The 27,437-nt window shown below is 40.9% G+C and overlaps 1 protein-coding gene across 2 annotated transcripts in view; it reads left to right on the top strand.

Moving 5' to 3' along the window:
- The window catches only part of ptprna (protein tyrosine phosphatase receptor type Na), a 161,820-nt gene that overhangs the window by 48,221 nt on the left and 86,162 nt on the right, over positions 1-27,437 (top strand). For both annotated transcript variants that reach the window (XM_041263786.1, XM_041263785.1), the window contains exons 2-8: positions 560-610; positions 6,952-7,065; positions 8,062-8,167; positions 11,243-11,375; positions 17,727-17,994; positions 19,160-19,288; positions 20,881-20,915. In XM_041263786.1, coding sequence (XP_041119720.1) covers positions 560-610; positions 6,952-7,065; positions 8,062-8,167; positions 11,243-11,375; positions 17,727-17,994; positions 19,160-19,288; positions 20,881-20,915 — 836 coding nt within the window. The remainder of the gene's footprint in view (positions 1-559; positions 611-6,951; positions 7,066-8,061; positions 8,168-11,242; positions 11,376-17,726; positions 17,995-19,159; positions 19,289-20,880; positions 20,916-27,437) is intronic.

The following is a 27,437-nucleotide window of genomic DNA, read 5'->3' as shown; positions in this document are numbered from 1 at the left end:
TTGAACTCCAGACTGTCTCTGGGCCTCTATCCACTCACCAGCCTGCCACAGTCTTCTAAACATGGCAGATCCCGCACCCTCCTGCAACACCGCTCGTGCTGTTTGAAATGATGAATTGTGGGAACAGAAAAACAGCTTTGCTGCAGGAGGGAGTATGATCTGGATACACTGCGGTCCTCAGAATAGAAAAAAATTCTTCTCCTGTTGAATACATTTCAAAAATGTTTTAAAATGTATTCCCTAGTGGAGTCGGCGGTATGTTTTGCAAATCTAACGCTGCAAAACGGACACCTCGGGACATAACAAATGTAAAACAATGCATTTCTTGGAAACACTAGGATGTTCTGTAACACTGTAAGATGTTTAAGAAACCATGGAGGGCCACGGACATTGATTACAGTTTAGTCAGGGTGTGGCAATGATAAGTAATGAGTGTACTCTAGCATTAAAGAACACAATGTTTTAATCCCAAGTGTCCAGTGGTTCAATATGTGAAATACAATGCCTCAAAACAAAATACAACTATTTAACTGTAGTTTGTTTTGTAATTGCCTTTCAGGTTGTCTCTTTGAGAAACGATTGTGTTCACGACAGGAACTCTGCCTTAGTGGTAAGTTGATATTTATTGTGTTGTTAACGTGACATTTGTTTTTCATTAATATACATTAGTGTTCAATACATAAGGATTCTGTAGATAATGGCATTAAAAAATCTATCTCAGATGTTCATGATAAGGTGCAATGTCAGCTAAGGGCTATAGGTCCTCAAAGATTTTTACCCCAGATTGTTATAACTATAGCAAGGAGAAAACATGCATTACATTTCCAAAATGTAACAAAGATACAGGAGAATTCGCCAGAAGAGAAAGAATGTCTCTTCTGATCATGACAATGTATCCAGATCATGCTCCCTCCTGCAATAATGCTGGTGCTCTGACTGGAATGAGTGCTGTATTTTGGGAACAGCATTGCAGCAGGAGGGAGTGTGATCTGGATACACTGCGATCTTGAGAAGAAAAATACTTTTTCTCCTGGTGAACACCTACTAAATGTTATGAAATGTATTCCCCAGTTGATTTATGACCCATCGAAAGAGTCGGCAATATGTTTAAAAATAATGCTGCAGTCCTGTAACAGGCTCCTTATAAAAGATTCTCATAGTAAAAGCTTGTCAAAGTGTAAAAAAGCACAGTGAAACCATGGTAAAACATAGGTAAGCATTTTTAAAGCCCAGAGAGGTGTGGCAAAGCATATTTAAAAACATGGTTTAATGGGGGAAAAGCATATGATAATGTAAAATTACAGTGCAAATTACATTACTGCAGTAAACTTTTTAAGGGTTAAAAGCAGGGGTTTGGGTACAGAGACTACCCAGAATGTTACTGTCTTGTTGGGGAAACTCATATGACAGTATCCAGGCTCCATCTATAGGGATAATGTTCTACAGTACAGTCCTAGTGTTCTGAAAACTCACATGACTGTGTCCAGGCTCCATCTATAGGGGTAATGTACAGTCCTAGTGTTCTGAAAACTGATCTTGTTCAGCTCTGCACTGAGCACTGAGCTGACAGGATCAAAGCACTGCAACTCAGGCCTTGAACAGAGGTCCCTTTGTGTAGTGTAGGGCTATGATCACTGAGCCTATCGCAGGGTGTACAGAATCCCTATGCATGTGGAAGGAGGAGGCGGCGTGACTCAGCCTGCGATATTCTCCCTTCAGGGCCCTGTGTAGGCAACGCTCGCATTTCTATTGTTAGGTTGATTGGTCATAACCTCAGTATAAATAAACAATGTAATTTAGTTATTTATTTATTTTTAATCAGAATTACACATGTAACCAGGCATGTAAATGCCTTGTATTAAAGTGTTACCGAACAGGCTGTGGGGTTTAAAACACAGCGCATTACTTTCCCTAGCTTTCTGCTTTGTTATATGTATTCCTGCTAATTTATTTATTTATTTATTTATTTATTTACCATAATTACGATTGTTCAGTCATTAATCAGTTTTGATCAGTTATTTTCGTTTCGCATTAGTTATGCTTCGGGTCTCCCATCAAAATGTCGTCTGAGAGAGAAATAGAAATGAACATTGCTAAGGGAGCTAAAACCAATTCCAAAATGTTTTTCCAATATTACAACAGCAAGAGAACATTCAAAGAGGAGATACAAATGGCAAAAAAGTAGATGAAGAAAAAAAATAGCAAATATATTAAATGATTACTTTTCAGAAGTTTTTACAAAGGAAGATGCTGACAACATGCCCCACATGTCATCCAGTTCCTGTCCAGTTTAAAATAACTTTAGCATAACTGAGGCAGAAGTGTTAAAAGGACTAGGAGCTCTTAAAATAAACAAATCCCCTGGGCCGGATGAGATCCTCCCAGTAGTACTCAAATAAATGAAAGAAGTAATTTACAAACCGCTAACCAAGATCATGCAGCAGTCTCTTGACACAGGGGTGGTACCGACAGACTGGAAAATTGCAAACGTAATACCGATCCACAAAAAGGGAAACAAAACTGAACCAGGTAACTACAGACCAGTAAGCCTGACTTCTATTATATGCAAACTTATGGAAACTATAATAAGATCCAAAATGGAAAATTACCTATATGGTAACAGGGTCCTAGGAGATTGTCAACATGGTTTTAGGAAAGGGAGATCGTGTCTAACTAACTTACTTGATTTTTTTGAGGATGCAACATCGATAATGGATAACTGCAAAGCATATGACATGGTTTATTTAGATTTCCAGAAAGCTTTTGACAAAGTCCCGCACAAAAGATTAATTTTCAAACTGAATGCAGTTGGGATTCAAGGAAACGCATGTACATGGATTAGGGAGTGGTTAACATGTAGAAAACAGAAAGTACTGATTAGAGGAGAAACCTCAGAATGGAGTGTGGTAACCAGTGGTGTACCACAGGGATCAGTATTAGGTCCTCTGCTATTCCTAATCTACATTAATGATTTAGATTCTGGTATAGTAAGCAAACTTGTTAAATTTGCAGACGACACAAAAATAGGAGGAGTGGCAAACACTGTTGCAGCAGCAAAGGTCATTCAAAATGATCTAGACAAGATTCAGAACTGGGCAGACACATGGCAAATGACATTTAATAGAGAAAAGTGTAAGGTACTGCACACAGGAAATAAAAATGTACATTATAAATATCATATGGGAGATACTGAAATTGGAGAAGGAATCTATGAAAAAGACCTAGGAGTTTTTGTTGACTCAGAAATGTCTTCATCTAGACAATGTGGGGAAGCTATAAAAAAGGCTAACAAGATGCTCGGATACATTGTGAAAAGTGTTGAATTTAAATAAAGAGAAGTAATGTTAAAACTGTACAATGCACTAGTAAGACCTCATCTTGAATACTGTGTGCAGTTCTGGTCACCTCGCTATAAAAAAAGATATTGCTGCTCTAGAAAGAGTGCAAAGAAGAGCAACCAGAATTATTCTGGGTTTAAAAGGCATGTCATATGCAGACAGGCTAAAATAATTGAATCTGTTCAGTTTTGAACAAAGAAGACTACGTGGCGACCTAATTCAAGCATTCAGAATTCTAAAAGGTATTGACAGTGTCGACCCAAGGGACTTTTTCAGCCTGAAAAAAGAAACAAGGACCAGGGGTCACAAATGGAGATTAGGCAAGGGGCATTCAGAACAGAAAATAGGAGGCACTTTTGTACACAGATAATTGTGAGGGTCTGGAATCAACTCCCCAGTAATGTTGTTGAAGCTGACACCCTGGGATCCTTCAAGAAGCTGCTTGATGAGATTCTGGGATCAATAAGCTACTAACAACCAAACGAGCAAGATGGGCCAAATGGCCTCCTCTCGTTTGTAAACTTTCTTATGTTATGTTTTTAATTCACATCTTCAGCGGCTTCAATCCAAATGGTTCAGTCAGAAACATTTCATTGATTCCCGAATCCTCTTCCAAAGTTCAGAGCACTTCGTGGGTCATTTCACCGGAGGGTGAAATTGTGTCCACCCCTTAATTGGCTTCAGCAGTTTCCAGTGTTGAGTGATGTGCTTTCATCCTATGTTGTGACCTAGAAGACACTGATGTGAAATGATCAAAGCAAATATTTAATTTACTAGTTTTTCAGGTAAATACCAGGGTGTATATGGGGGTGGGGGTCTATCTAAGGATCAAGCCATGGATGTCTTGGAATAAAGTGATTGGTGCAGGCACAGGCGTAGTCTCCAGACTGTGAATGGCACCGAACCAGACAGACAACTGAAGTGCCATTAATAACATTGTAAACACTGATTTCCACTGCTCCCATTGCAGTGCAATCCTTCACCTGCAATTTCACTGGGGTCTCCTTGGCAACAGTGGCATCAGTAGGCTGACAGTAGCTAGTCAACTCCTCCTCAACTGATAAAGAAACTGGAGGGATGACTCACACAGTCACAGAGGAACCGTTTACGCACAGCAGTCTGTGTCTGCCTGTCATTATTTCTTCATCCAAAAATCTGGGATAAAAAAGAATGTGTTACACATTTTAACCAATAATGAGAAATCTACTATTATTATGATCTGCTACCAAGGCCATTCAGCAGGGCTGTATTATTTGCATTAGATTTACAAAAGTAACAAACAGCTTTGGCATGCTTTTGAGCTTTTAACGTGATTGTACATAACAAAATAATTCCATACATGTTCCATGCACATATAATTCACAGCCAGTACGATGCTGTGACCCTGGAATTAAGCAGTAAGAGTTCCTGGAAGGCAAGGCAAGCACACTGAGTACTTTCTTTAGCATGGTGCAGTACCAGATGTCATGATTTAAAATTAAGATACATGTAAACTGTTGCATGTGTTTCTGTCAAAACTGCACATTTGAGACCCATGTAGTGAATGAACGTGCATGACAGATCAATAATCTGGTTTAAAAAGTCCTAGGAAATGGGTTGTTGTTGTTAGAAATGCACAAACGTGGATTTTGATTGTGCAGCATAACTTCTCCAGAGCTTCCTGGTGGTCTGTCTTGTATCTCCTTGTGCTTCCTGAGGTCAACTGCATCACGTGTGTGGGTTTGTGTTCTGAAATGGTTCTGTCAGTACAGAAAGCAGTTACTGAGTACTGGAGTGTGGACAAGATGATGACGATGACAAGTACTGAACATTTTGTATTTAATATTTATTAGATTCATTTAAGATTTGATTTAATTCATTAAGCTGCATTGTTCCAATTATCCAAACCCCAAATTATAAATATTAATATTTTCAAAGAATGGGTTGTTTTAGATATGAAATTTATTTTCTGTTTTAATAAAACTGGTGTATACAGTTAGGGGTTTGGTTAAAGATTAGCCGATTTATTGTCACAACCCAGCTTTAATCAATTAATTAAATATTACAATTGAATGAAGTGAGTGGCAGCAGCATCTAATAAATCATCCCCATCAATGAACCAGTCCAGTCCTCGTAACTGTGTTAAATGAAAAGGTCTTGTATTCAGAGCCATATTTCAAAAAAGAAAATTGAAATGCAGCCCATGCTTTCAGCCTATCCACATGGTGTCAAGAACAAACACAAGCATTGATCATGGATGTAACTACGTTATGTATGTGACATGGTTGCTTTAATGAGAACTACAGTGTTATGACCTGATTACCAGTTTAATTAGTTCATATCTGATTATTGTTAGTAAGCACTCTGCAAGCTCCTGTTCTTTACCAATAAGATGGTACTCACGACACTCTGTGAGTCATCTCTTGCACATGTTTAAATAAGGAATTGATTTGCCATGGGTTAGGGAGGTCCTTATGACTAATACTGGAGGCAGAAATGGTCTGATCAATAAGTAAATATACCACTTTATTTTGTGTTTTAATACTTATCATCCATTCTCTTCTTTCTTATATTCTTACTGTCCCTGCTAACATACCCCCTTTTAAATGGCTTGTGTTATGTACCTTACCATCACAAGTTAAGCAAATTACTTGGTGTGATCACTAGAATATGCAGGTTGTGCATTTATCACAACCACTTTCTTATGTCATGCTTACATTGTTGGCTGTATCTTGAGAATCGGTCGCCCTGATGTACCTGGGGTGTTAGAATCTATATTATGGGGACCACTTTTTGCATTGATTGTATGTATCTTTCTGATTCTGACCTGTATAGAATTTCTTTATAAAACAATCTTGAGCTATACATAGGAATGAGTCATTCTCTATTCAGTGCGTAGCTGCAGAATGATGTCAGAGGAGTGTGAGTGATAGCCACTATCATACTATCAGCGAGTTCCATGCTCGGTAGTGTATAGCTAGGTTCTAACACCCCACACATCAGTGCAACACATTTAAAGCTACAGCGCATGTAGTTGCTTCAGGAAATGTAATTAACTTTTTTTCAGGTGTATTTATCAAGGTGCATTTCTTCTTTATAGTCATAGCACTGAAGATATTAAAAAGATTGTAGAAAACAACATAATTCTATAACTGTGCACTTGAATTCATTATATAGGTCTCAGATAGTTTTGAAAACAACACGTTTTATACTATTAACATTTTAAAACATGACATCTGTTTGGTTAGTTTAAGTCCTACTTCGGGTGAGACATAAAACCGAGGTGCTATTGTAAGTGACTCTGCATCAGCAGTTGTTGTTCATATCATAGTTCACCCACTAGTGTCGATAAGTTGCATTGGACAAAAGTGACTAATTAAGTGTTAAAGGACTAATTAATAAAGAAATCTCAATTTTATTGGTCATGTGGACGGTAAAATTATACCCACCCCTTCAACAGCTTGATTGCAGTGGTACAGTACAGTGGGGTCAGAGTATGTCAGGGATTGCAGTGATACAGTACAGTGGGGTCGGAGTATGTCAGGGATTGCAGTGATACAGTACAGTGGGGTTGGTGTATGTCAGGGATTGCTGTGATATAGTATAGTGGGATCAATGTTCCTCTGTTTTGCAGATGGCTTGTTTGGTCGCTGCCAGGATCCCTTGACTCGTGAGAGGGTGCTGTACGAGGTGTCGGTCCCTGTGCTCCACAGACTGCAGGAGGTGCTCAAGCAGCTCATGATGCTAGGTAAGGGGGAGTCTTCATGGGAATGCTGCACAGAGTTCAGTCAAACAGCTAACTGGGGTACTAGTGGAGTGAGAGTTGGGATCGAACCTTCAGGAATGCTTCTCCACAGCAGATGAATATCTCCAGCAATTGTTGGTCATTTTTAAGAATCTCAATATTGTCTGCCATGCGTTTAAGTGATTTAAAAAAAAAAAAAAAAAAGATAAACAGTAAAACTGTTGTATTGTTAGGTTATTGGACTTGTGTGTTAGGGGACTATTGGCACACGTAGAATTGAATGGACCAAAACTGAAAGCTGAGGTCAGTTTACAGTCTGCGAGTGTTGATATAACCCAAACACAGAGATCACAGTCCTATGTATCTACTGTATACTGCTTTATAGTTATTATGCAAGGTAACAAATCCGTGTGTGATTCTTTCTGTTCATCATGACCAACCTTTACTTAGTCCTGTGATTGAAATTGAAAAGAGCGAAGAGAATACTGCTCAGTAGCTAAGGTAGGGAGGTTGTGATGTCACCATTTTGAATTTATTTTTAAAGCAGGTGGCATTAACCGTACCAATACTGAGAATAAAGCACAGTGGAAACTCAATGTGGTATGGCTGATTTCATTAATTGGGTTTTTCTGTGATGTGTCATGGCATACAGCAAGCAGAACGTGCACTCCGATTGGCTGATAGATCCACTGTAGTCTATAATGTAATATACAGTACTTAACAATTAGCTGTCAGAATAGGCTTGTAAATGGATATAGCAAAATTATCTAAAACCAATAGTACAATTTTAAGTACTTATAGAAGGAAGGATTATACATTAATAATCACAATTTTAGCCCTTATCTTTTTGATGTGATCTCTTGAAATTACAGGTTCTACTTCAATAAAAGGGCTGTTTTTGTGTGTGAATATAATTAGCTACCAAGGAGTCATTAACCCTCCTAGGTCAGGTCTCCACCTCTTTGCTGATTGCCTTTCGCCTTGTTTCCATGGTTACAGGCTTGTCATGGCAAGATGACATCACACAGTACATCATCTCCCAGGAGATGGCTCGGGTCCCTCGAGTGTACTCCTCCCCCTCGTCCAAGGAGGCTGACGTGGACAAGTAAGGCCTTTTACCATGGAGATTCAGGGGATTGTTGGTTATCGGTTGTCGTTTACCTTTCCTGTTTGCGTATTCTGTTTTGTAATTCTGTAATCACAATGAAGTATAATTAGGGTTGCCACCGTTTCCACAGACCAAACCCAGACATGTTTCTCAGTCAGCCTAGGTCTACCCAAACTGCAGTATACTGTAATAAAGTTTAACACAATAGCACTAAATCGCAGTACAATAATCATGCAGTGTATACAGTATTGTGCTCTTGATATTTCTAGCAATCGAACTTGCAAGACAGAAAAATAGTAGCTATATCACGGTAGGTTAGAGGCTAACTTACCTGAGACAAGTAGCTGTGGTGAGGAGTAACGCCGGGGCAAATCAATATAATCTCTGAAGCGACAATCCTGTCTACCTGTTTTTTTTTTTGTTTTTTTTCTTTTGTACAAATAACTTCTGAGCCTGAAAAGCCCATTTCTGAGTGTGAATTATTTTACAGCCATTATGTCATGGCAAATCCCCCCCCGCATAATAAGTATTAGCAAACGTTATTAACAGAAGTTGAAAACAACAGCACTGTTGGTTGTGTTTCGGTAAAAAGAGACAAAATTAGTCAAAATGTACTTGGATTGGTTCAGGTTTTTTAATGTTACTAATGGCTACGACTAAATATACAATGTTTATACATACATGCACGCATATATGTGGTTTATTTACCATAATATGTTGGAAGTAGCCCATATTTTACTGTAAAGCTTATGTATTTAATCACTTTATTCAAATGCTGGGGGCACAGTAGAATGTACAGATCAGTACTAAACAGTACATTTCTAGTAAGATAGTGGAAATCCTTTACGCAACTAATGTACTGTAGGCGTGTAACAGGGAATTTGGGCTGGCATTAAATTCGCAGATTTGCTGCCTTGGTAGATTTTGACAGTTTTTTAATTGGCATTTATCACTTAGCACATTCACACAGAAAAATGTCACACAGTTTTGTATTTCTACTTTTAATTAAAAAAAAATTAAAATACATGTTTACTTAATGAAATATGTCTGCTAAAACAGTATCTCATTTACAGTAACTAGTTATAGCATCTACAAATTGTGTCACTGCAGCAATTTGGAGAACAACAAAGAAGGCCTTCTAAAAATGAGTTACAATATTTATCGTTGTTATATAGCCCTTCAATTTTAAGATATCAGTAATTGGAAAGGATTACTAACCACAGTCCACTTAAATGATAGGCATTTGCTAACCCTCAGTTTTAAAACTTAGCCATGGTTCACTAACATAACACAGTGGAATGATCACAGTAATTGTAGGACAGTATTGCCACATGTGAAAACATTAACAATAAAGCCAAAACTAAAACTCTTTTAAATTTAAAACTGGTTAATAGACTACGGTGTTGAACTAATCTATTTTAACATGTTGTTTAGGGACTTTGCAATACCTGCATGGTGGATGTCTTAGTAGTGTCTACATGTGGAGACAATAACAATCCAAAGCAAATTTGCATCATTGTTACACAGACTTTCTAACAAGTCTGACACAAACAATTTTGGCTGTTACTTAAGTAATCCCTTGTAAAAAGAAATAACACAAAACTGCTTACCCTAAAAAAGAACAGTCCTACAGTTACCACAGTAGCAGGTGCAGTTTACACAGCCTCAGAGTTTCTAGATTTCTAGATTTCCTAAATCTGATGAAGGTCTTACGACTGAAACGTTATTCTATTTTCTTTTAAAGAATAAAAAAGTGAGATTTGGCAAAATACAATGTGCGGGAGTGTTTTATTTTTCATAAATCCATTGATGGAAATGTCCGGTCTGGTCCGGTCTTTCACGGGGAACTGTCTTTGCACCACGAGCACTAATTCACTCACTGTAGGACCTGTGTATGTGTTTTCTGTTACGTGTCAGTGTAAAAGAACTGGACTTTTGGTTGCGGGTCAAACCCGAGGAATATAAATAAAGTGATACACGGCGCTGTATCAATTTACAACATTTCTTATTTACAGTTGTTTGCCGTCAGGCTCTGGACATTGTTAACTCAATAAACACCCTTGCACCGGTATAGCGTTGTCTGTCTGTTCTGTCTGCACTGCTGTATTGCCTTCACCTGCACTCACTTACCTACTTTGCCACAAACCCCTTTATCTATAAATACATAACAGGCAGTACCAAACTGCTGTAAATACTGAGGCTGAGGCCTGGATTATTAATTTTCTGTGCAAACAGTGCAGAAGAGCACAGTACAAAACAAGACAGGTTACCAAGGGCTGTTCGGATAATACAGGTGTTTGGATAAAAATAAATAACAACTGCTTGGTCCAGTATAGGTGAATCAAAAAGCAGTGTTGACCCTCCTGTGAGAGTATTATTAAATGGATTTAATCTGTAATAGAAACTCTTATACAGGAGGGCAGTGTACAAGGTACGCTGGGTCACTGTTAAGTGTTTTTCGATGACTCAGTGTGCAATTTGTACCATTTTTCTGAAAAGAAAACACAGTAGAAGCAATGTGACAAACCAGTGGGAAGTATATTTATGTACACCTATTACTTGTATTCATTTCAGTACTAATTATGCAATAATTTGGTGTTCTATCAATATTCTGAAACAGACAGCTATAAAAAGAAGTGACTACCTAAACATCAAGCAAAACATGTGTTAATCTCTGACTGTCTAGACTATGTAGCCAGTAGCAGTTTTATTGTGTTGACACACCCAAGAAAGAGGTTTTATATAATACACATAATTTGTTTTATTAAACACACTATTTTGTTATTTATTATTATTATTATTATTATTATTATTATTATTATTATTATTATTATTTTTTTTAGCAAATTCAAATGTTCAAGCAAAGAACATAACATCCCACAGGAGTCTATAATGTAATGGCTGACTAGGGATTCATTATAAATTTAACTGACAGGTTTAGGGGAGTGCAATGAAGTAAGCTGGATTTTAGGAAAGTGTGTAACTTTATTCATAGAGCCTCAATGTCTTTTTGATGGCTATAAATATGTATTTGCATATATTTCTAGACTAATGTATGTGTCTGTCCTGCAGGTCCCTGCAGCCTTCTTCTGGGAAGCTGAGCTACCTGGGTTCCAGGCCTCGCCCTGGGCCTGATCAGCTGTCCCCCTCCCTGATCCAACGTTACCTGGACTACATGGTACCTGACCCCTACTCCTACCGCAAGGTCAGCTGCGTCCCTCACAGCACTTTGTTAGATTAACTCTTTGCACTCCTATGTCGGACCAGGTCACATTACATTACATTTTTCCCTGTCCAGTCCGATGTCGAACCCTGTCTGACATCATCAAAAAGACATAAAGCACAGGTCTCTAGTTGTTTTTTTCCGGAAAAAGCAGAGAAAACCAGCCCTGGCAGATACTGTATGAAGTGAATGAGAGCCTCTCAGACCAGCCTTGGCAGATACTGTATGAAGTGAATGAGAGCCTCTCAGACCAGCCTTGGCAGATACTGTATGAAGTGAATGAGAGCCTCTCAGACCAGCCCTGGCAGATACTGTATGAAGTGAATGAGAGCCTCTCAGACCAGCCCTGGCAGATACTGTATGAAGTGAATGAGAGCCTCTCAGACCAGCCCTGGCAGATACTGTATGAAGTGAATCAGAGCCTCTCAGACCAGCCCTGGCAGATACTGTATGAAGTGAATGAGAGCCTCTCAGACCAGCCCTGGCAGATACTGTATGAAGTGAATGAGAGCCTCTCAGACCAGCCCTGGCAGATACTGTATGAAGTGAATGAGAGCCTCTCAGACCAGCCCTGGCAGATACTGTATGAAGTGAATGAGAGCCTCTCAGACCAGCCTTGGCAGATACTGTATGAAGTGAATGAGAGCCTCTCAGACCAGCCCTGGCAGATACTGTATGAAGTGAATGAGAGCCTCTCAGACCAGCCCTGGCAGATACTGTATGAAGTGAATGAGAGCCTCTCAGACCAGCCCTGGCAGATACTGTATGAAGTGAATGAGAGCCTCTCAGACCAGCCCTGGCAGATACTGTATGAAGTGAATGAGAGCCTCTCAGACCAGCCCTGGCAGATACTGTATGAAGTGAATGAGAGCCTCTCAGACCAGCCCTGGCAGATACTGTATGAAGTGAATGAGAGCCTCTCAGACCAGCCCTGGCAGATACTGTATGAAGTGAATGAGAGCCTCTCAGACCAGCCCTGGCAGATACTGTATGAAGTGAATGAGAGCCTCTCAGACCAGCCCTGGCAGATACTGTATGAAGTGAATGAGAGCCTCTCAGACCAGCCCTGGCAGATACTGTATGAAGTGAATGAGAGCCTCTCAGATCAGCCCTGGCAGATACTGTATGAAGTGAATGAGAGCCTCTCAGACCAGCCCTGGCAGATACTGTATGAAGTGAATGAGAGCCTCTCAGACCAGCCCTGGCAGATACTGTATGAAGTGAATGAGAGCCTCTCAGACCAGCCCTGGCAGATACTGTATGAAGTGAATGAGAGCCTCTCAGACCAGCCCTGGCAGATACTGTATGAAGTGAATGAGAGCCTCTCAGACCAGCCCTGGCAGATACTGTATGAAGTGAATGAGAGCCTCTCAGACCAGCCCTGGCAGATACTGTATGAAGTGAATGAGAGCCTCTCAGACCAGCCCTGGCAGATACTGTATGAAGTGAATGAGAGCCTCTCAGACCAGCCCTGGCAGATACTGTATGAAGTGAATGAGAGCCTCTCAGACCAGCCCTGGCAGATACTGTATGAAGTGAATGAGAGCCTCTCAGACCAGCCCTGGCAGATACTGTATGAAGTGAATGAGAGCCTCTCAGACCAGCCCTGGCAGATACTGTATGAAGTGAATGAGAGCCTCTCAGACCAGCCTTGGCAGATACTGTATGAAGTGAATGAGAGCCTCTCAGACCAGCCTTGGCAGATACTGTATGAAGTGAATCACAGCCTCTCAGACCAGCCTTGGCAGATACTGTATGAAGTGAATGAGAGCCTCTCAGACCAGCCCTGGCAGATACTGTATGAAGTGAATGAGAGCCTCTCAGACCAGCCCTGGCAGATACTGTATGAAGTGAATGAGAGCCTCTCAGACCAGCCCTGGCAGATACTGTATGAAGTGAATGAGAGCCTCTCAGACCAGCCCTGGCAGATACTGTATGAAGTGAATGAGAGCCTCTCAGACCAGCCCTGGCAGATACTGTATGAAGTGAATGAGAGCCTCTCAGACCAGCCCTGGCAGATACTGTATGAAGTGAATGAGAGCCTCTCAGACCAGCCCTGGCAGATACTGTATGAAGTGAATGAGAGCCTCTCAGACCAGCCCTGGCAGATACTGTATGAAGTGAATGAGAGCCTCTCAGACCAGCCCTGGCAGATACTGTATGAAGTGAATGAGAGCCTCTCAGACCAGCCCTGGCAGATACTGTATGAAGTGAATGAGAGCCTCTCAGACCAGCCTTGGCAGATACTGTATGAAGTGAATGAGAGCCTCTCAGACCAGCCCTGGCAGATACTGTATGAAGTGAATGAGAGCCTCTCAGACCAGCCTTGGCAGATACTGTATGAAGTGAATGAGAGCCTCTCAGACCAGCCTTGGCAGATACTGTATGAAGTGAATGAGAGCCTCTCAGACCAGCCTTGGCAGATACTGTATGAAGTGAATGAGAGCCTCTCAGACCAGCCTTGGCAGATACTGTATGAAGTGAATGAGAGCCTCTCAGACCAGCCCTGGCAGATACTGTATGAAGTGAATCAGAGCCTCTCAGACCAGCCCTGGCAGATACTGTATGAAGTGAATCAGAGCCTCTCAGACCAGCCCTGGCAGATACTGTATGAAGTGAATGAGAGCCTCTCAGACCAGCCCTGGCAGATACTGTATGAAGTGAATGAGAGCCTCTCAGACCAGCCCTGGCAGATACTGTATGAAGTGAATGAGAGCCTCTCAGATCAGCCTTGGCAGATACTGTATGAAGTGAATCACAGCCTCTCAGACCAGCCTTGGCAGATACTGTATGAAGTGAATCAGAGCCTCTCAGACCAGCCCTGGCAGATACTGTATGAAGTGAATCAGAGCCTCTCAGACCAGCCCTGGCAGATACTGTATGAAGTGAATGAGAGCCTCTCACACCAGCCCTGGCAGATACTGTATGAAGTGAATGAGAGCCTCTCAGACCAGCCCTGACGGTACTGTATGAAGGCGCCTGCTGCATGAGCAGTCATGCAGATATCAATTACACATGGATCTCTCTTTATCAGCTCCACACATCCATTCCAAGGTACCGTGCAATTGGCACTGAGGAGCCAACCTATTCCAACTGAGAATAATCTGTTATCTGTGTCAAGTTTACCGAAACGTGGTAGGAAGGCTGTGGTGTAAATCAGGTCACGGTAATTTTAAAAGTGGCAAAATGAGATATTGGGCTAGCGTCATGAGCTCAAGAGGATAGTGAGTGCAGTGTTCACATGAGGCACGGAACACATTGGAGTGACTGCCCAGCTGAACGCAGAGGCATTGAGATGATGTTCTGTTAAAATGTCCATTGATTCCCGAGAAGCATTCCAGAGGGGGGCTTTTATTCCAGGTCTTGTTTTCCTTTCCATTAGATGGTGACTGAGAAATTCTACTTTATTTTTCAGAGCTATTTATAAATCTCTCAGAGCCTATAGAACTCTATAGTATACTGTATAGGGGTCACAAAATAGATTTTAAATGTATTTTAAAAAATCAGTGATGTCAAAGATTAACACTAGAACCACTACGGTAGTCATTTTGAAGGTTTTCACTTTTAAAATTGAAATTACTCTGCGTGTGTTAAAGATCCACGGTTGTCTGTTCTTGACTTTTTCTAAATACATGTATTAAATACCCTGACTGCGTTTGGAAGTCATAATCGCAAAAGTAAAAAAGTTATAAGCACTTCTACCAAGAACCGCCATAAGTAGTCATTTTGATGGCTTGTTACAATACATGCTTTTGTTGTTAATATAACCTACAATACACTATTTTTTATATGTATACAAGCCAGTTTGTTATCTCTACTCCTCTGAGTTTACAGCAGTATGTATTTGAATAGAATATTGCTGTTGATGTCTAGATATGTGTTATCCAAATATCTATTGTAATCCTATCAATTCCTTGGAGAACTACCGTCTGGCTGTCTGAGCATATATAGTCTGCTGTTATAATATTACTATTACAAGAATTTTTTGAGAAATCTTGATATTTTTGCGTTTTGATTTGAGAGCAACTATAAAAATCTTGATATATTTGCCTTGGCATCAAAACTTTGGAATGACTTCATTGAAAACAGCATTGCCTGTTTCAAGCTAAACATAAATTGCATAAACATATATGCAGCTGTTTCCGACAAAAGCACAGTGTCTCTGGACAAACAAACCTGTCAAATTTGGGATCAAGTTTTGGCTGGTAGCGGACCCTACCCATACCTGTGCAAAGATGAAACTCACCCAGCTGGTCAGAGACTGGGTGTCAATGTGTTAAGCTGATGTTGGAACAGTAAACAAAGCAAGAAGAGAGTTTCCACCATGTGCGCTAGATGCAGTGAAAGCACTCACCGGTGTCCAGTTGCTGTATTTTACAACGTACTGGACATGGCAGCCGTCAATTCTTTCATTTTGTACAAGGAATGCTCCAGGGAAAATATCAGTAGGAGAGATCTCTTATAATGCTAGCCACGGAACTTTGACAGAAACATTTCGATCAGAAAACTGCAAAGCAGCAGGGAGAACGCAGCTCAACCTGGATGCAGTGCACATCAAATGACGCACGCAACAGAAAACAACGGCAGGTAACTAAATGCAATAAAAATAAAATGTCTGATATCTGTAACCAGTGTGAAAGAGCAGTATGTGGTGAATGCAAACAAGTTGATAAGTGTTACGTCTGTGTGGATTGTGCTAATATGGGGGCTACTTTGAATTATGTTTCCCTGAATGCACATTCCTGTTACTGAGTTATTTTCTTTATTTTAATTTTGTATAAATAATTATTTCGATTTTGCAATTGTGTATGTAGGCCTACGTATAACCAGTTTACACCTGTTTACACAAGATCTTCTTTTGAAATGTTTATTTTATTATAGTTTTTCATTTTTTTTACGTGGTCTATCCTAGCCTGTCAGTTTTATTGTCTGTTTCATGCTTTCTTCATGCATAGCAAATATTAATGAATCAATCAAGGAGCAAGTAATTTTCCGTCACACAATTTAATTAGAAGGCACTCAACACATCCCCATCTTCTCTTTATGGACAAACCAGCTGTCTACAGGAAGAGAGAGGAACAAATCAGTTTAGTAGCAGTGAAGCTGATCTTGTTTAGAGTTAGATGATCTTATAGCATATTTAGCTTCTAGATTATAATAATACAATAATACGATATTCGTGAATCATGTACAAGGAGAAGAAATAATCAAGACTGAAAAATGATCCCAATGCTTATGTGAACTGAATCATTTTGTTTTGAGTTATTCTGACTGAATGAATGATTCCCAGTGTAGAGCTGATCATATCAGCGACCATGGGCTATCAGCGACCATGGGCTATCAGCAATAGTGAGCTATCAGCAACAATGGGCTATCAGCGACAATAGGCTATCAGTGACAATAGGTTTTCAACGACAGTGGGCTATCAGCGACAGTGGGCTACCAGCGACAGTGGGCTATTAGCAACAGTGGGCTATTAGCGACAGTGGACTATCAGTGACAATAGGCTATCAGCGACAGTGGGCTATCAGTGACAATAGGCTATCAGCGACAGTGGGCTATCAGTGACAATAGGCTATCAGCAATAGTGAGCTATCAGCAACATTGGGCTATCAGTGACAATAGGCTATCAGCAACAGTGGGCTATCAGTGACAATAGGCTATCAGCAATAGTGAGCTATCGGCGACAGTGGGCTATCAGTGACAATAGGCTATCAGCAATAGTGAGCTATCAGCAACATTGGGCTATCGGTGACAGTGGGCTATCAGTGACAATGGGCTATCAGCAATAGTGAGCTATCATCGATAGTGGGCTATCAGCGACAATGGGCTATCAGCAACATTGGGCTATCAGTGACAATAGGTTAGCAGCGACAGTGGGCTATCAGCGACAGTGGGCTATCAGCGACAGTCGGCTATCAGCGACAGTCGGCTATCAGTGACAGTGGGCTATCAGTGATGGGTTATCTTATAAAGAAGAATTCAGTTTAACCCTGGTGAATTGCATTGGGTTAATCCTGATCCTGTCTGTATCTGTGTCTGCAGTATGGATATTGCAATGGGTTAATCCTGATCCTCTCTCTATATATCTCTGTGTCTGCAGTATGGATATTGCAATGAGTTCATCCTGATCCTCTCTCTGTATCTCTGTGTCTGCAGTGTGGATATTGCAATGGGTTCATCCTGATCCTCTCTCTATATATCTCTGTGTCTGCAGTGTGAATATTGCAATGGGTTCGTCCAGATCCTCTCTCTATGTATCTCTGTGTCTGCAGTATGGATATTGCAATGGATTCATCCTGATCCTCTCTGTGTGTATGTCTGTGTCTGCAGTACGGATACCAGGACAGTAAGAAGCAGCTGGGTGCTCTCAGTACAGGGGACCCCCGCCCGGGTTCTCTACAGGGGGGGTCTCGGCAGAGCGACAGAGACCGGCAGCTTATGCGGGACCTCCTGATGTTGTATCTCTCTGGAGGTGATGCCTCAAGCCAGCCTGGGGCAGCAGCCACCCCGTATTACCAGGACGACTACACACAGGACTACAGAAGGGGCAAGAGCAAGGACCACATAGAGGACTATGGAGACCTCAGACCTTTGGATGGTAATATACAGCAGTATATTGAGGTGTAACCCCATGAGCATTATAAGGCCTGACTGGCATTATACACATGAATTAGGCTCAGAATGAAGGTATTCATATTAAAGGATTCATCTGTCCCAAATACTGCCTTATGGGTCAATGGACAATAACAACAACCACAAAAAGAGTGGTGTTTAATGGGGAGCAACTAGCAAACATAATCCCCAGCTCTCCACAGGGAGATATCAGATTGTTCTTAATTGACCACCAGTTGCAGTTTGGGTCAAATTCATAGTAGATGTCATAAATATTTCCCCAGTGCCCAGTGATCCAATACTAAATAGCCAGCACTGAGTGATGTTAAAGTAGCGCAAACCAAGTTTTAAAAATCAATTTTCTTCCCTCTTATTAGTACAGCAATACCATCACTAGCTCCCATTCTCATGCATTTGAATTACAGCGCTATCGATAATATGTTGCTGCTGCTTCCTGGTTCACTTCATGTGTTGCAGTTTTTAGATGGGGTTGTGTTTTTAATTTACATTTCTTAATTAAGATAGGAACAAAGCAAGAGCAGGATTCGCGGTACAAGAAAATGGAGACTAATAGTGCAGTAATACTAGAGCAGTAATAGTGTCATTAAAGCCAGATAAGAAACAGATTTTGAAGGGATTGTAGCTATCACAGTAATTCCGGAAATCTTGACTATTGTGCACTTGTATTCATTATATAGTGTAGGTCTCAACTGTGCAGTTTTGTAAGAAACACATGTTACTGTAAACCTGTATTTATTTGAAAACACGATAGGTGGTACTAAATATGGTTAAGCAATCTCTGTTTGCAAACCATGCCTTCAGCCAGTGTTGCCCTTGATTGGTCATTAACACGCTTTGGTCTAGAAGACACCGATGAACCAGGAAGGGCATGTGTAACAGATATTGAGAGATGAGTATCAGGAATAGAAACTAAGAACTTTCTGTAACCTAAAGTAGTATCAGATATCACGTTTTGAAATTAAAATATATGTTTGCTGTAACATGTGTTTCTTTCAAAACTACACATTGGAGACCTACAGTATATAGCTAATGAAAATACAAAACAGGTAAGGTTAATGGAATTATTTTGTTAGCATCATGTTAAAGCATTGGTTAGCTCTCATATTCAACATGTGTTTGTATCTGCCTAGACCCAGTCATGCAGAGATTGAGGGACATGCTGGATAAACACGGGATTGACCTTCGAGATCTGAGTGACCAGCAGCTGGCCAGCCTCACTGCTGTGCTTCAGCTTCTGCAGGGCACACAGGAGAGCACAGGTACAGTGCAGTACATTGATAAGATACCAGAGAGTAGAGCTTCAGCTTCTACAGGGCACACAGGAGAGCACAGATACAGTGCAGTACATTGAGAAGGTACCAGAGAGTAGAGTTTCAGCTTCTGCAGGGCACACAGGAGAGCACAGATACAGTGCAGAACATTGAGAAGGTACCAGAGAGTGGAGCTTCAGCTTCTGCAGGGCACACAGGAGAGCACAGATACAGTGCAGAACATTGAGAAGGTACCAGAGAGTAGAGCTTCAGCTTCTGCTGGGCACACAGGAGAGCACAGATACAGTGCAGAACATTGAGAAGGTACCAGAGAGTGGAGCTTCAGCTTCTGCAGGGCACACAGGAGAGCACAGATACAGTGCAGAACATTGAGAAGGTACCAGAGAGTAGAGCTTCAGCTTCTGCTGGGCACACAGGAGAGCACAGATACAGTGCAGAACATTGAGAAGGTACCAGAGAGTAGAGCTTCAGCTTCTGCAGGGCACACAGGAGAGCACAGATACAGTGCAGAACATTGAGAAGGTACCAGAGAGTGGAGCTTCAGCTTCTGCTGGGCACACAGGAGAGCACAGATACAGTGCAGAACATTGAGAAGGTACCAGAGAGTAGAGCTTCAGCTTCTGCAGGGCACACAGGAGAGCACAGATACAGTGCAGAACATTGAGAAGGTACCAGAGAGTGGAGCTTCAGCTTCTGCAGGGCACACAGGAGAGCACAGATACAGTGCAGAACATTGAGAAGGTACCAGAGAGTAGAGCTTCAGCTTCTGCAGGGCACACAGGAGAGCACAGATACAGTGCAGAACATTGAGAAGGTACCAGAGAGTGGAGCTTCAGCTTCTGCAGGGCACACAGGAGAGCACAGATACAGTGCAGAACATTGAGAAGGTACCAGAGAGTGGAGCTTCAGCTTCTGCAGGGCACACAGGAGAGCACAGATACAGTGAAGTGATTTTGGAGGTCACAATGACCTCCTTCACAGTCAGACACCTGAATGGCTTAGCAGTTGAAGTAATTTGCTAACCAGAATTTTATTAAACTTTATATAGACATTTGTTTCTGTGTGGAGTTGTGCTTAGAGATCAGGAGCTTAGGGATTCTGACAATGTGGCCTAATTGTTAAAGGTGAGGACTGGGAGCCTGGAGATCTATGAAATGTGTGGATATTGATGAATAGGCAATTGTGTAACCTATTAGCTTGAGACAGTATAGCTCACTCATTTTCCAATGCAGGGGCTGATATCCCTGGTTGCGCTTTGCCACACTGTATTTTTCTCTATAGAACCACTATTCATACTGTGGATATTGATCATGGTCATCAACTCTTTTGCCATTCCTTCCAACTCTTTTGCCATTGCCATTTTGAATTGACAGGCATGGTGGGGTGTATGTTACATAGTTAACAGGTTAGCTAGTTGATAGAGCTGAGGACTAGGAGCAAGTATGTGATTTGTTACAGTAGGGATAGGGATCCTATTGTCAGTGTGCCTACACTGATGTTTGCTTAGCTCCTGTTAGTAATTGGAAGCTCAGGTTACCAGTGATTAAGTCATTAACCTCACAGTGTCTTTCTTTCTTTAGATCACTTTGAGGACAATGCGACCCTGATTAAAAAGGTAATACACAGCATGCCATTTATATCCCCTATGTAGTCAGCATAGTCAGTGCACTTCACTTCTGTATTCTATTAATCTAGGGTTGGGGTGAGTCACCGGCATAAAGAAGTGGACACAAAGAAAAGCATTTTGTTGAAATGGAGTTCTGCGCTATAGTGAAGTCTGCTATCCATGCACCTTCAAAAGTAATTAAGCAAACAAACATTGTTCTGGTAAAGTTCACAGGAAAACCGTTAATGGGGTAGGTGTGACAGCTGTGAAAGGAAATGTTTTGTGTTTCCTGAAGAATATAATTTTTTGGTGATATCTTTAATTACATGTGGACTAAATATCATGCCACCGGAATTAATAGTATGTATTAATTAATAGGCCCTTTCTGGAGGTAGATATTCTTCATCACACTCTAATTGTTCTTCCCATAATTTGAATTACGGTATGTAAAATGATTATATGACTACATTTTTGTAGCAACACAATGTTTGTTTTTTAATATGCTTGCACACATTTTATTTTCAAACTAATAAAAATAAACAAAACAAATCCAAGCTCTACTCAAGCACTAACTCAACATACAGCAACCTCACTATAAACAGGACGGTTAAGCTGTTTCCCTGTAAAACAAAACACAAATATACAAAATAAACTTTGAAGTGCTACGTTTGCAAAGTAACACAGAGTACCTTTTTTCATAACGGATCACGACCGGGCTCTTCCTTCATCAGCCCTGAATGAATGATCTGTGGGGTTTTTATTCCCCACAAATTAATAATGCAGCTGGTACTAATTTACAATTGTGACCCACTGCCACAACAATTAACACATTATTAAACACACATTTTCACATGTGTTTTGCAGGGATGATTTTAACCCCTCTCTCTGCCTTGCTACACAGCCTCCCCCTTGTCTTTTCAAGACAAAGGTCATACCAAGGCCACCTCCCTTCACCCTTAAAGGACCATCCGCCCTCAAGTCCCATCTTTTTAATCTTTGCCCTCTTCCACGAGCAGGCTTGAGGGTGGGTTGGTCTTTCCTCCAGCGCCCACAGGAAGGGACCATGCACTGGCAAGGATGGACCCAGATGGCTTGACCTGGGCATCTGAACCGTAGGCCAGTGACCGGGAGCGAGCAGCGACAGGCAGAAGTGGGCAGCTCGGGACTGGCGCAGTGACGTCTGGGTCCTCAGAGGGAACACAGTGGAAGGCAGGGGGAGCGCAGATGACCTCTGACGCCCACGTTGTGACGTTTTAGGTTCCAGGGGCATGGCAGTGCTACAACCTGGGCATAAGGTTTAGTGCAGGGATATATGGGCATTCCTGCCTCGTGTCAACGAAGCCGGGGCACGGGACCATACTTAACAGCCTTGGACTGACTCACGGGCAGTGGCTGAGACTGTGATGGAGGTGGGTTGATCACCTCCTCCCCCTTGACTGCAGCTCGTGGCTCCGGAGACGGCAATGGCTCCACCCCTTCTGGTGCTGGAGATGGCAACAGCTCTCACCCCCTCTGGCTCAGGAGACAGCAGTGCTTCTCTCTGTAGCTCTAGGAAAAACACCAGCCAGTTTTGGAGCAGTAGGTGTAATTCTGTGGGCTCCAGTTCCGGATGCCCCCATGCTTACCTCCATCTCCTGTTGTCTTCTTGCTGCTGTACAACCATCTTATTCACTTCTTCAGTTAACCCTTCGCGGTCCTATGTCGGACCAGATCCGACATTACAATTTTCCCTTTCCAGTCCAATGTCGGACCCTGTTCGACATCATCAAAAAGACGTAAACCACAGGTCATTTTTTTCTCTGGAGAAAGAAGAGAAAACCATTCAATGGCCGAGTGAGACCGATAGGAGCCGAATGAAGCCGAAAAAAAGGGGAGGGGGCGTGTGAGCAATAGAGCTACCAGCTGCACCACAGAGATAAGATGGACACAAACAAAGACGATAGCTGCTTCCGCATCCAGAGCTCAAAGAATATCATGGACATTTGCAGAGCTGTTTGAGATGTTATAGTAATAAAATAATGACTTGGATCGCATTATTGAGGAGTCTCTTTATACATATATAAAGAGATATGTGAAAAGTACAGCGAACAAGGTGGGGCTTCGCTGGAGATGCAGTACTGATGTCGTTTTGCCATACAATCCATTTTAAACCTGTTTTACTCTGGGAAAAAAATATTTTAAACAGCGCGTGTAAAATAAACAGCACGTATGAAAATAAATTGGACCTGACGCGTTTGACAAGCTCTGAATAAATGGACTGCAAAGGGTTAATTCCTTTAACCCTTAGGGGTCCATTTATTCAGCACTTGTCAGGTGCATCAGGTCCAATTTATTTTAGAGCTAAAATGTTTCTCATTGAATTTATTACATGTCTTTCAGTATTTCTAACTATTGTGAGGGAAGCTTTTTTAATACCACAAGCTCTTTTCTATTAATAAACAACTTAAAGAGAATAAAGAAATACTGTACCAGATTCATTAATCCTTACATTACCATACATATTTCATTCATACAGCGTCCTTCATGAACAAGAACAAGCGCTTTAGGAAAACTCAAGCTGTTGATACACCAGTACACCTTGGTGTCTGAAAATGTTGTTGTTACAGGTAAATGCCACAAGATGGAAGTATATACTGCACAAAGAAAAATAATAGCTGCAGCATGTCAGGGAGTGTGTTTGTGGGTTAAGCAGCCCATCCAATTTCTAATAAACTGCAAATTGAGTCACCCAAGTAGTATTTTCTTCTTCTTTCACATACCTGCCAAATCCTGGGGATCTGAAGATCTCAACTTTCACAGGCTCCAGATAACAGGATGTGCTTAGTAAGATTTAAGAGTCAGTCCAGGGCATGTGTAATTAAAAGGGAGATATTTGTTCCCTGTAATTGGGCACATTTTGTTAAATAAAAAGAATCATGATTCATGTAACAGCATCCCACATGAATGCACCTTTATGGAAGTAGATTTGAAATCGCAGTATGGTGTGAGCTGATTATAGCTTGAATATACCACTAACTGCACAGGACTGTAATGGCCTCAGTGGTGCGTATACCAACTGTCCTGTAAGTAGGGTGCTTTGCTCAGAGATGTTGGTCACTCCATGGTTATTTTAAGGCTAAGTAAGATGTGTGAAGCCATTACTAATGGACACTCTGGTTCCAAACCTGAGACTCGGACAACTGACAGCTCACACTGGGGTTGAAGCTTTGGAAGACCGACTGTGCCTGATCTCTCAGGAGACCTTCCAACATCTTGTAGACTCCATGCACAGTCATGCACAAGCTGTTATTGCTGCTTGAGGTGACCAACGTGCTAATTGTGTTGCACACTGAGGGTTGCACTGGTGCTAATAAATTCAACTGCTGTTTACAGATAACAGAACCAGACCTATGTGTACATGCAAAACCAGGGGCAGGTGCTTGATTACAGTGAATGACAAATAAAACACAATTTAATAATAATTATAGTAGACCAGTCAGCAGTACTCTAGAGTACATAGACTGTACTTCACTTGAATAAAAATGATAATGCAAATATAAATATACAGTGCTACCCTGTTATAATGTGATTGTCGAGGTCCATAATTAGGAGACATTATTTGGGTTTCACCTTGAAACACACAATTTGCAGGGCTTGAATCCATGGTTTACTGGGACGATTGTTCCCAGCCTCTGTTAGCCTGGGCCACACCAAAAACAACAAACGGTCTTGCACTGTCAAAGACGCACTTTCACACAGCAGCTTTTTGCTGTCAGCTATGGTTCGTACTGTATATCTGGAACGTTCACCCAACATTTGCCAGTCGAATTGTATCATGGGGGAAATGAAAGCCACAACCTTACCATGTTATAACCGATTCCACACTATAACGGGAGGATATATAACAGGGTAGCACTGTATACACAGTTGTAGTCAAAAGTTAACATACCTCAATGGATATATATAATTTCTAGAAATTTTTCAAAAACAACGAATTTTAGGAAAAATCATTTATAGCAAAAATTTTGCTTTCATGGAGAAAGAAAAAAAATTACAAAAAATAGATTATTTAACAATTTATAAATTATTTAAAACAAAATATAAAATAGACTATTTATAACAATTATTTATTTCAACAACTTTTTTGCAAAACTCCAAAAATGCTAATTCAAAAGTATTCATACCCTTTGATGCTGTGGTAGTATTGTCTACAAGGTGCTAGAAATTTCAATATGATAATGCAAAGCCTAATTCTAGAAAAGTCTAGATAATGCTAGATTGTAGGTGAACATTCTTCGAGCATATGAAAGGGTTAGGCTGATTGCTGTCATTACCAATAAATCAGCATGGGAAAAAGAGCTATCTGAAAATTATTTATTGACATAAAGCTGGAGAAGGATACAAGAAGATTTTCAAGCATTTGAGTATCCCAATTTCAACTATTGTTTCTATTATCAAGAAATACAAGACTCATGATACTGTCACAACATGTCCTTGGTCTGGAAGAAAGAAGGTTCTTTCACCAAAAACAAGTAGAAGAATTGTGAGGAAGGTTAATATCAATCCAGGATTGACTGCCAAAGATATTCAAAGTGAATTGGCTGCAAGAGGGACTGGGGTTTCCATTTCAACTATAGGTCGAGTATTGCATGGTGAAGGTCTCAATGATTGCAGGCCAAGAAAAAAGCCACTCCTAGGAAAACGTCACAAGGGCAATTGCTTAAAGTTTGTAAAATGGAATTTGAGTGACGGATATGAGTTCTGGTCAAATGTTTTGTGGTCTGATGAAACAAAAATTGAGCTATTATGTCACGCTGACAGTCGTTATGTTTGGAGAAGGTCTGGTGAGGCGTACAAAGAAAAGAACACCATATCTACTGTCAAGCATGGGGCTGGTTTTCCACTTATAGGCACAGGATATTTAGTTCCAATACACGGTAAAATGGATTCCGTAGCATGCCAAAAGATATTGGCAAATCATCTGAAACCCTCTGTTAAAAAACTTTGTTTAAAGTGCAACGGGACGTTCCAACACAACAACGATCCAAAGCACACATCAAAGTCTATTTCAGAATTGAAAAAGAATAATAAAATTGAAGTTCTGGAATGGCCTATACTTCCATTAATGTATGTAAACTCTTGACTACAACTGTGTATATATATATATATATATATATATATATATATATATATATATATATATATATATATATATACACACACAGTACTGTGCAAAAGTTTTAGGCAGGTGTGAAAAAATGAGTGAGTGACAGAAGAAAAATCTACATCAAATCCATATTTGGTGTGACCACTTACTTTACAGCATTTTTTCACACCTGCCTAAAACTTTTGCACAGTACTGTGTGTATATATATATATATATATATATATATATATATATATATATATATATATATATATATAATGTGCTACAACTGTATATATGTAAAATGTGCAAAAATAGAACTGCTGTGTACCAAAGGAGGAAATTCAAGAAGAAAAAGGTAATGTAGTGTGACAAAGTGGTTGCAGTGCGCAGGTGTAGGGGTGGTGCAGTGCTCAACAAAATGACAGACAACAAAGTACTGGTGAAATGGAGGTTTATTTTTGTAATCCAAAGTCTGATGACAAAACAGTAAACACTAATGATAACAGACAATACACAATGGTATGTGTATTGCTCTGTTTAATCCACTGGTTGGCCCTGAAATAATAGTTACGATATTATAAACACCCACACGTAACAAACACGATCACAGTGAGTGCTGTAGTGCTCGTGGTGCAAATACAGTTAATCGTGACACAAGTGCAATGTTTTCTGGGTTTGGTGCTGGTTTGTAGCGACAGCTCTGAATCGTGTTAGCCGTCTGTAACAGGGGAGACCTGTACTGACTGTCTGGCGCATGGATGGTACTGCAGGTAGAGGGCAGCAGTCTCATAGATCCGCCTGTCAAGCATGGCATTGACACGGAAAGGTAGGGAAAGGGTGTGTGGCTTTCCCTCTCTCTGAGTGGCTGAGAGGCTGGCCTTGAGGGATTGCTGGCCCTATAAAGATTACGCTCTGTGTTCCCACAGGCTGCCCCCTCTAGACAAATACGAACCAGTGGAAGCGCTATGAATGGTCCAAGTGCAGCTGGAGAAAACTACAACGTAATGAGAAAAAGAAAGAAAAGATTATTTTTGCAGCGGGGAAAAACCTTGGGCAGACCTCGATTATTGTATAGGGTAGTGAGGGAATGCATGACCATAGGACAGAGACCCGGGCAGTGCGAGTAGCGACAGTCGGGGTACATGCTGCAGAATGCAGCACCTTTGTGTTGTAGTTTTATTACTGTGTTTTATTTTCCCTTTTTCTTTCACCTTTTGTCCTTTGTGATTATTATTTCTGATTATTATTAAGTATCGACTAGGATTGACCTTGCCTTCTAAGGGAATGAGTTCACCAAAACCATGCCAGGAAAATGCGCTCCACAACATTATGGAACCACCAGAACCCTTCACTGTTGGAACTAAGCACTCATAACTGTAGAGTTCTTTAGGTTGGCGCGGCAC

This window comes from Polyodon spathula, chromosome 11 (assembly GCF_017654505.1).
Source record: "Polyodon spathula isolate WHYD16114869_AA chromosome 11, ASM1765450v1, whole genome shotgun sequence".
Lineage (NCBI taxonomy): Eukaryota > Metazoa > Chordata > Actinopteri > Acipenseriformes > Polyodontidae > Polyodon > Polyodon spathula.
This window is presented reverse-complemented; position numbering and strand designations above follow the sequence as displayed.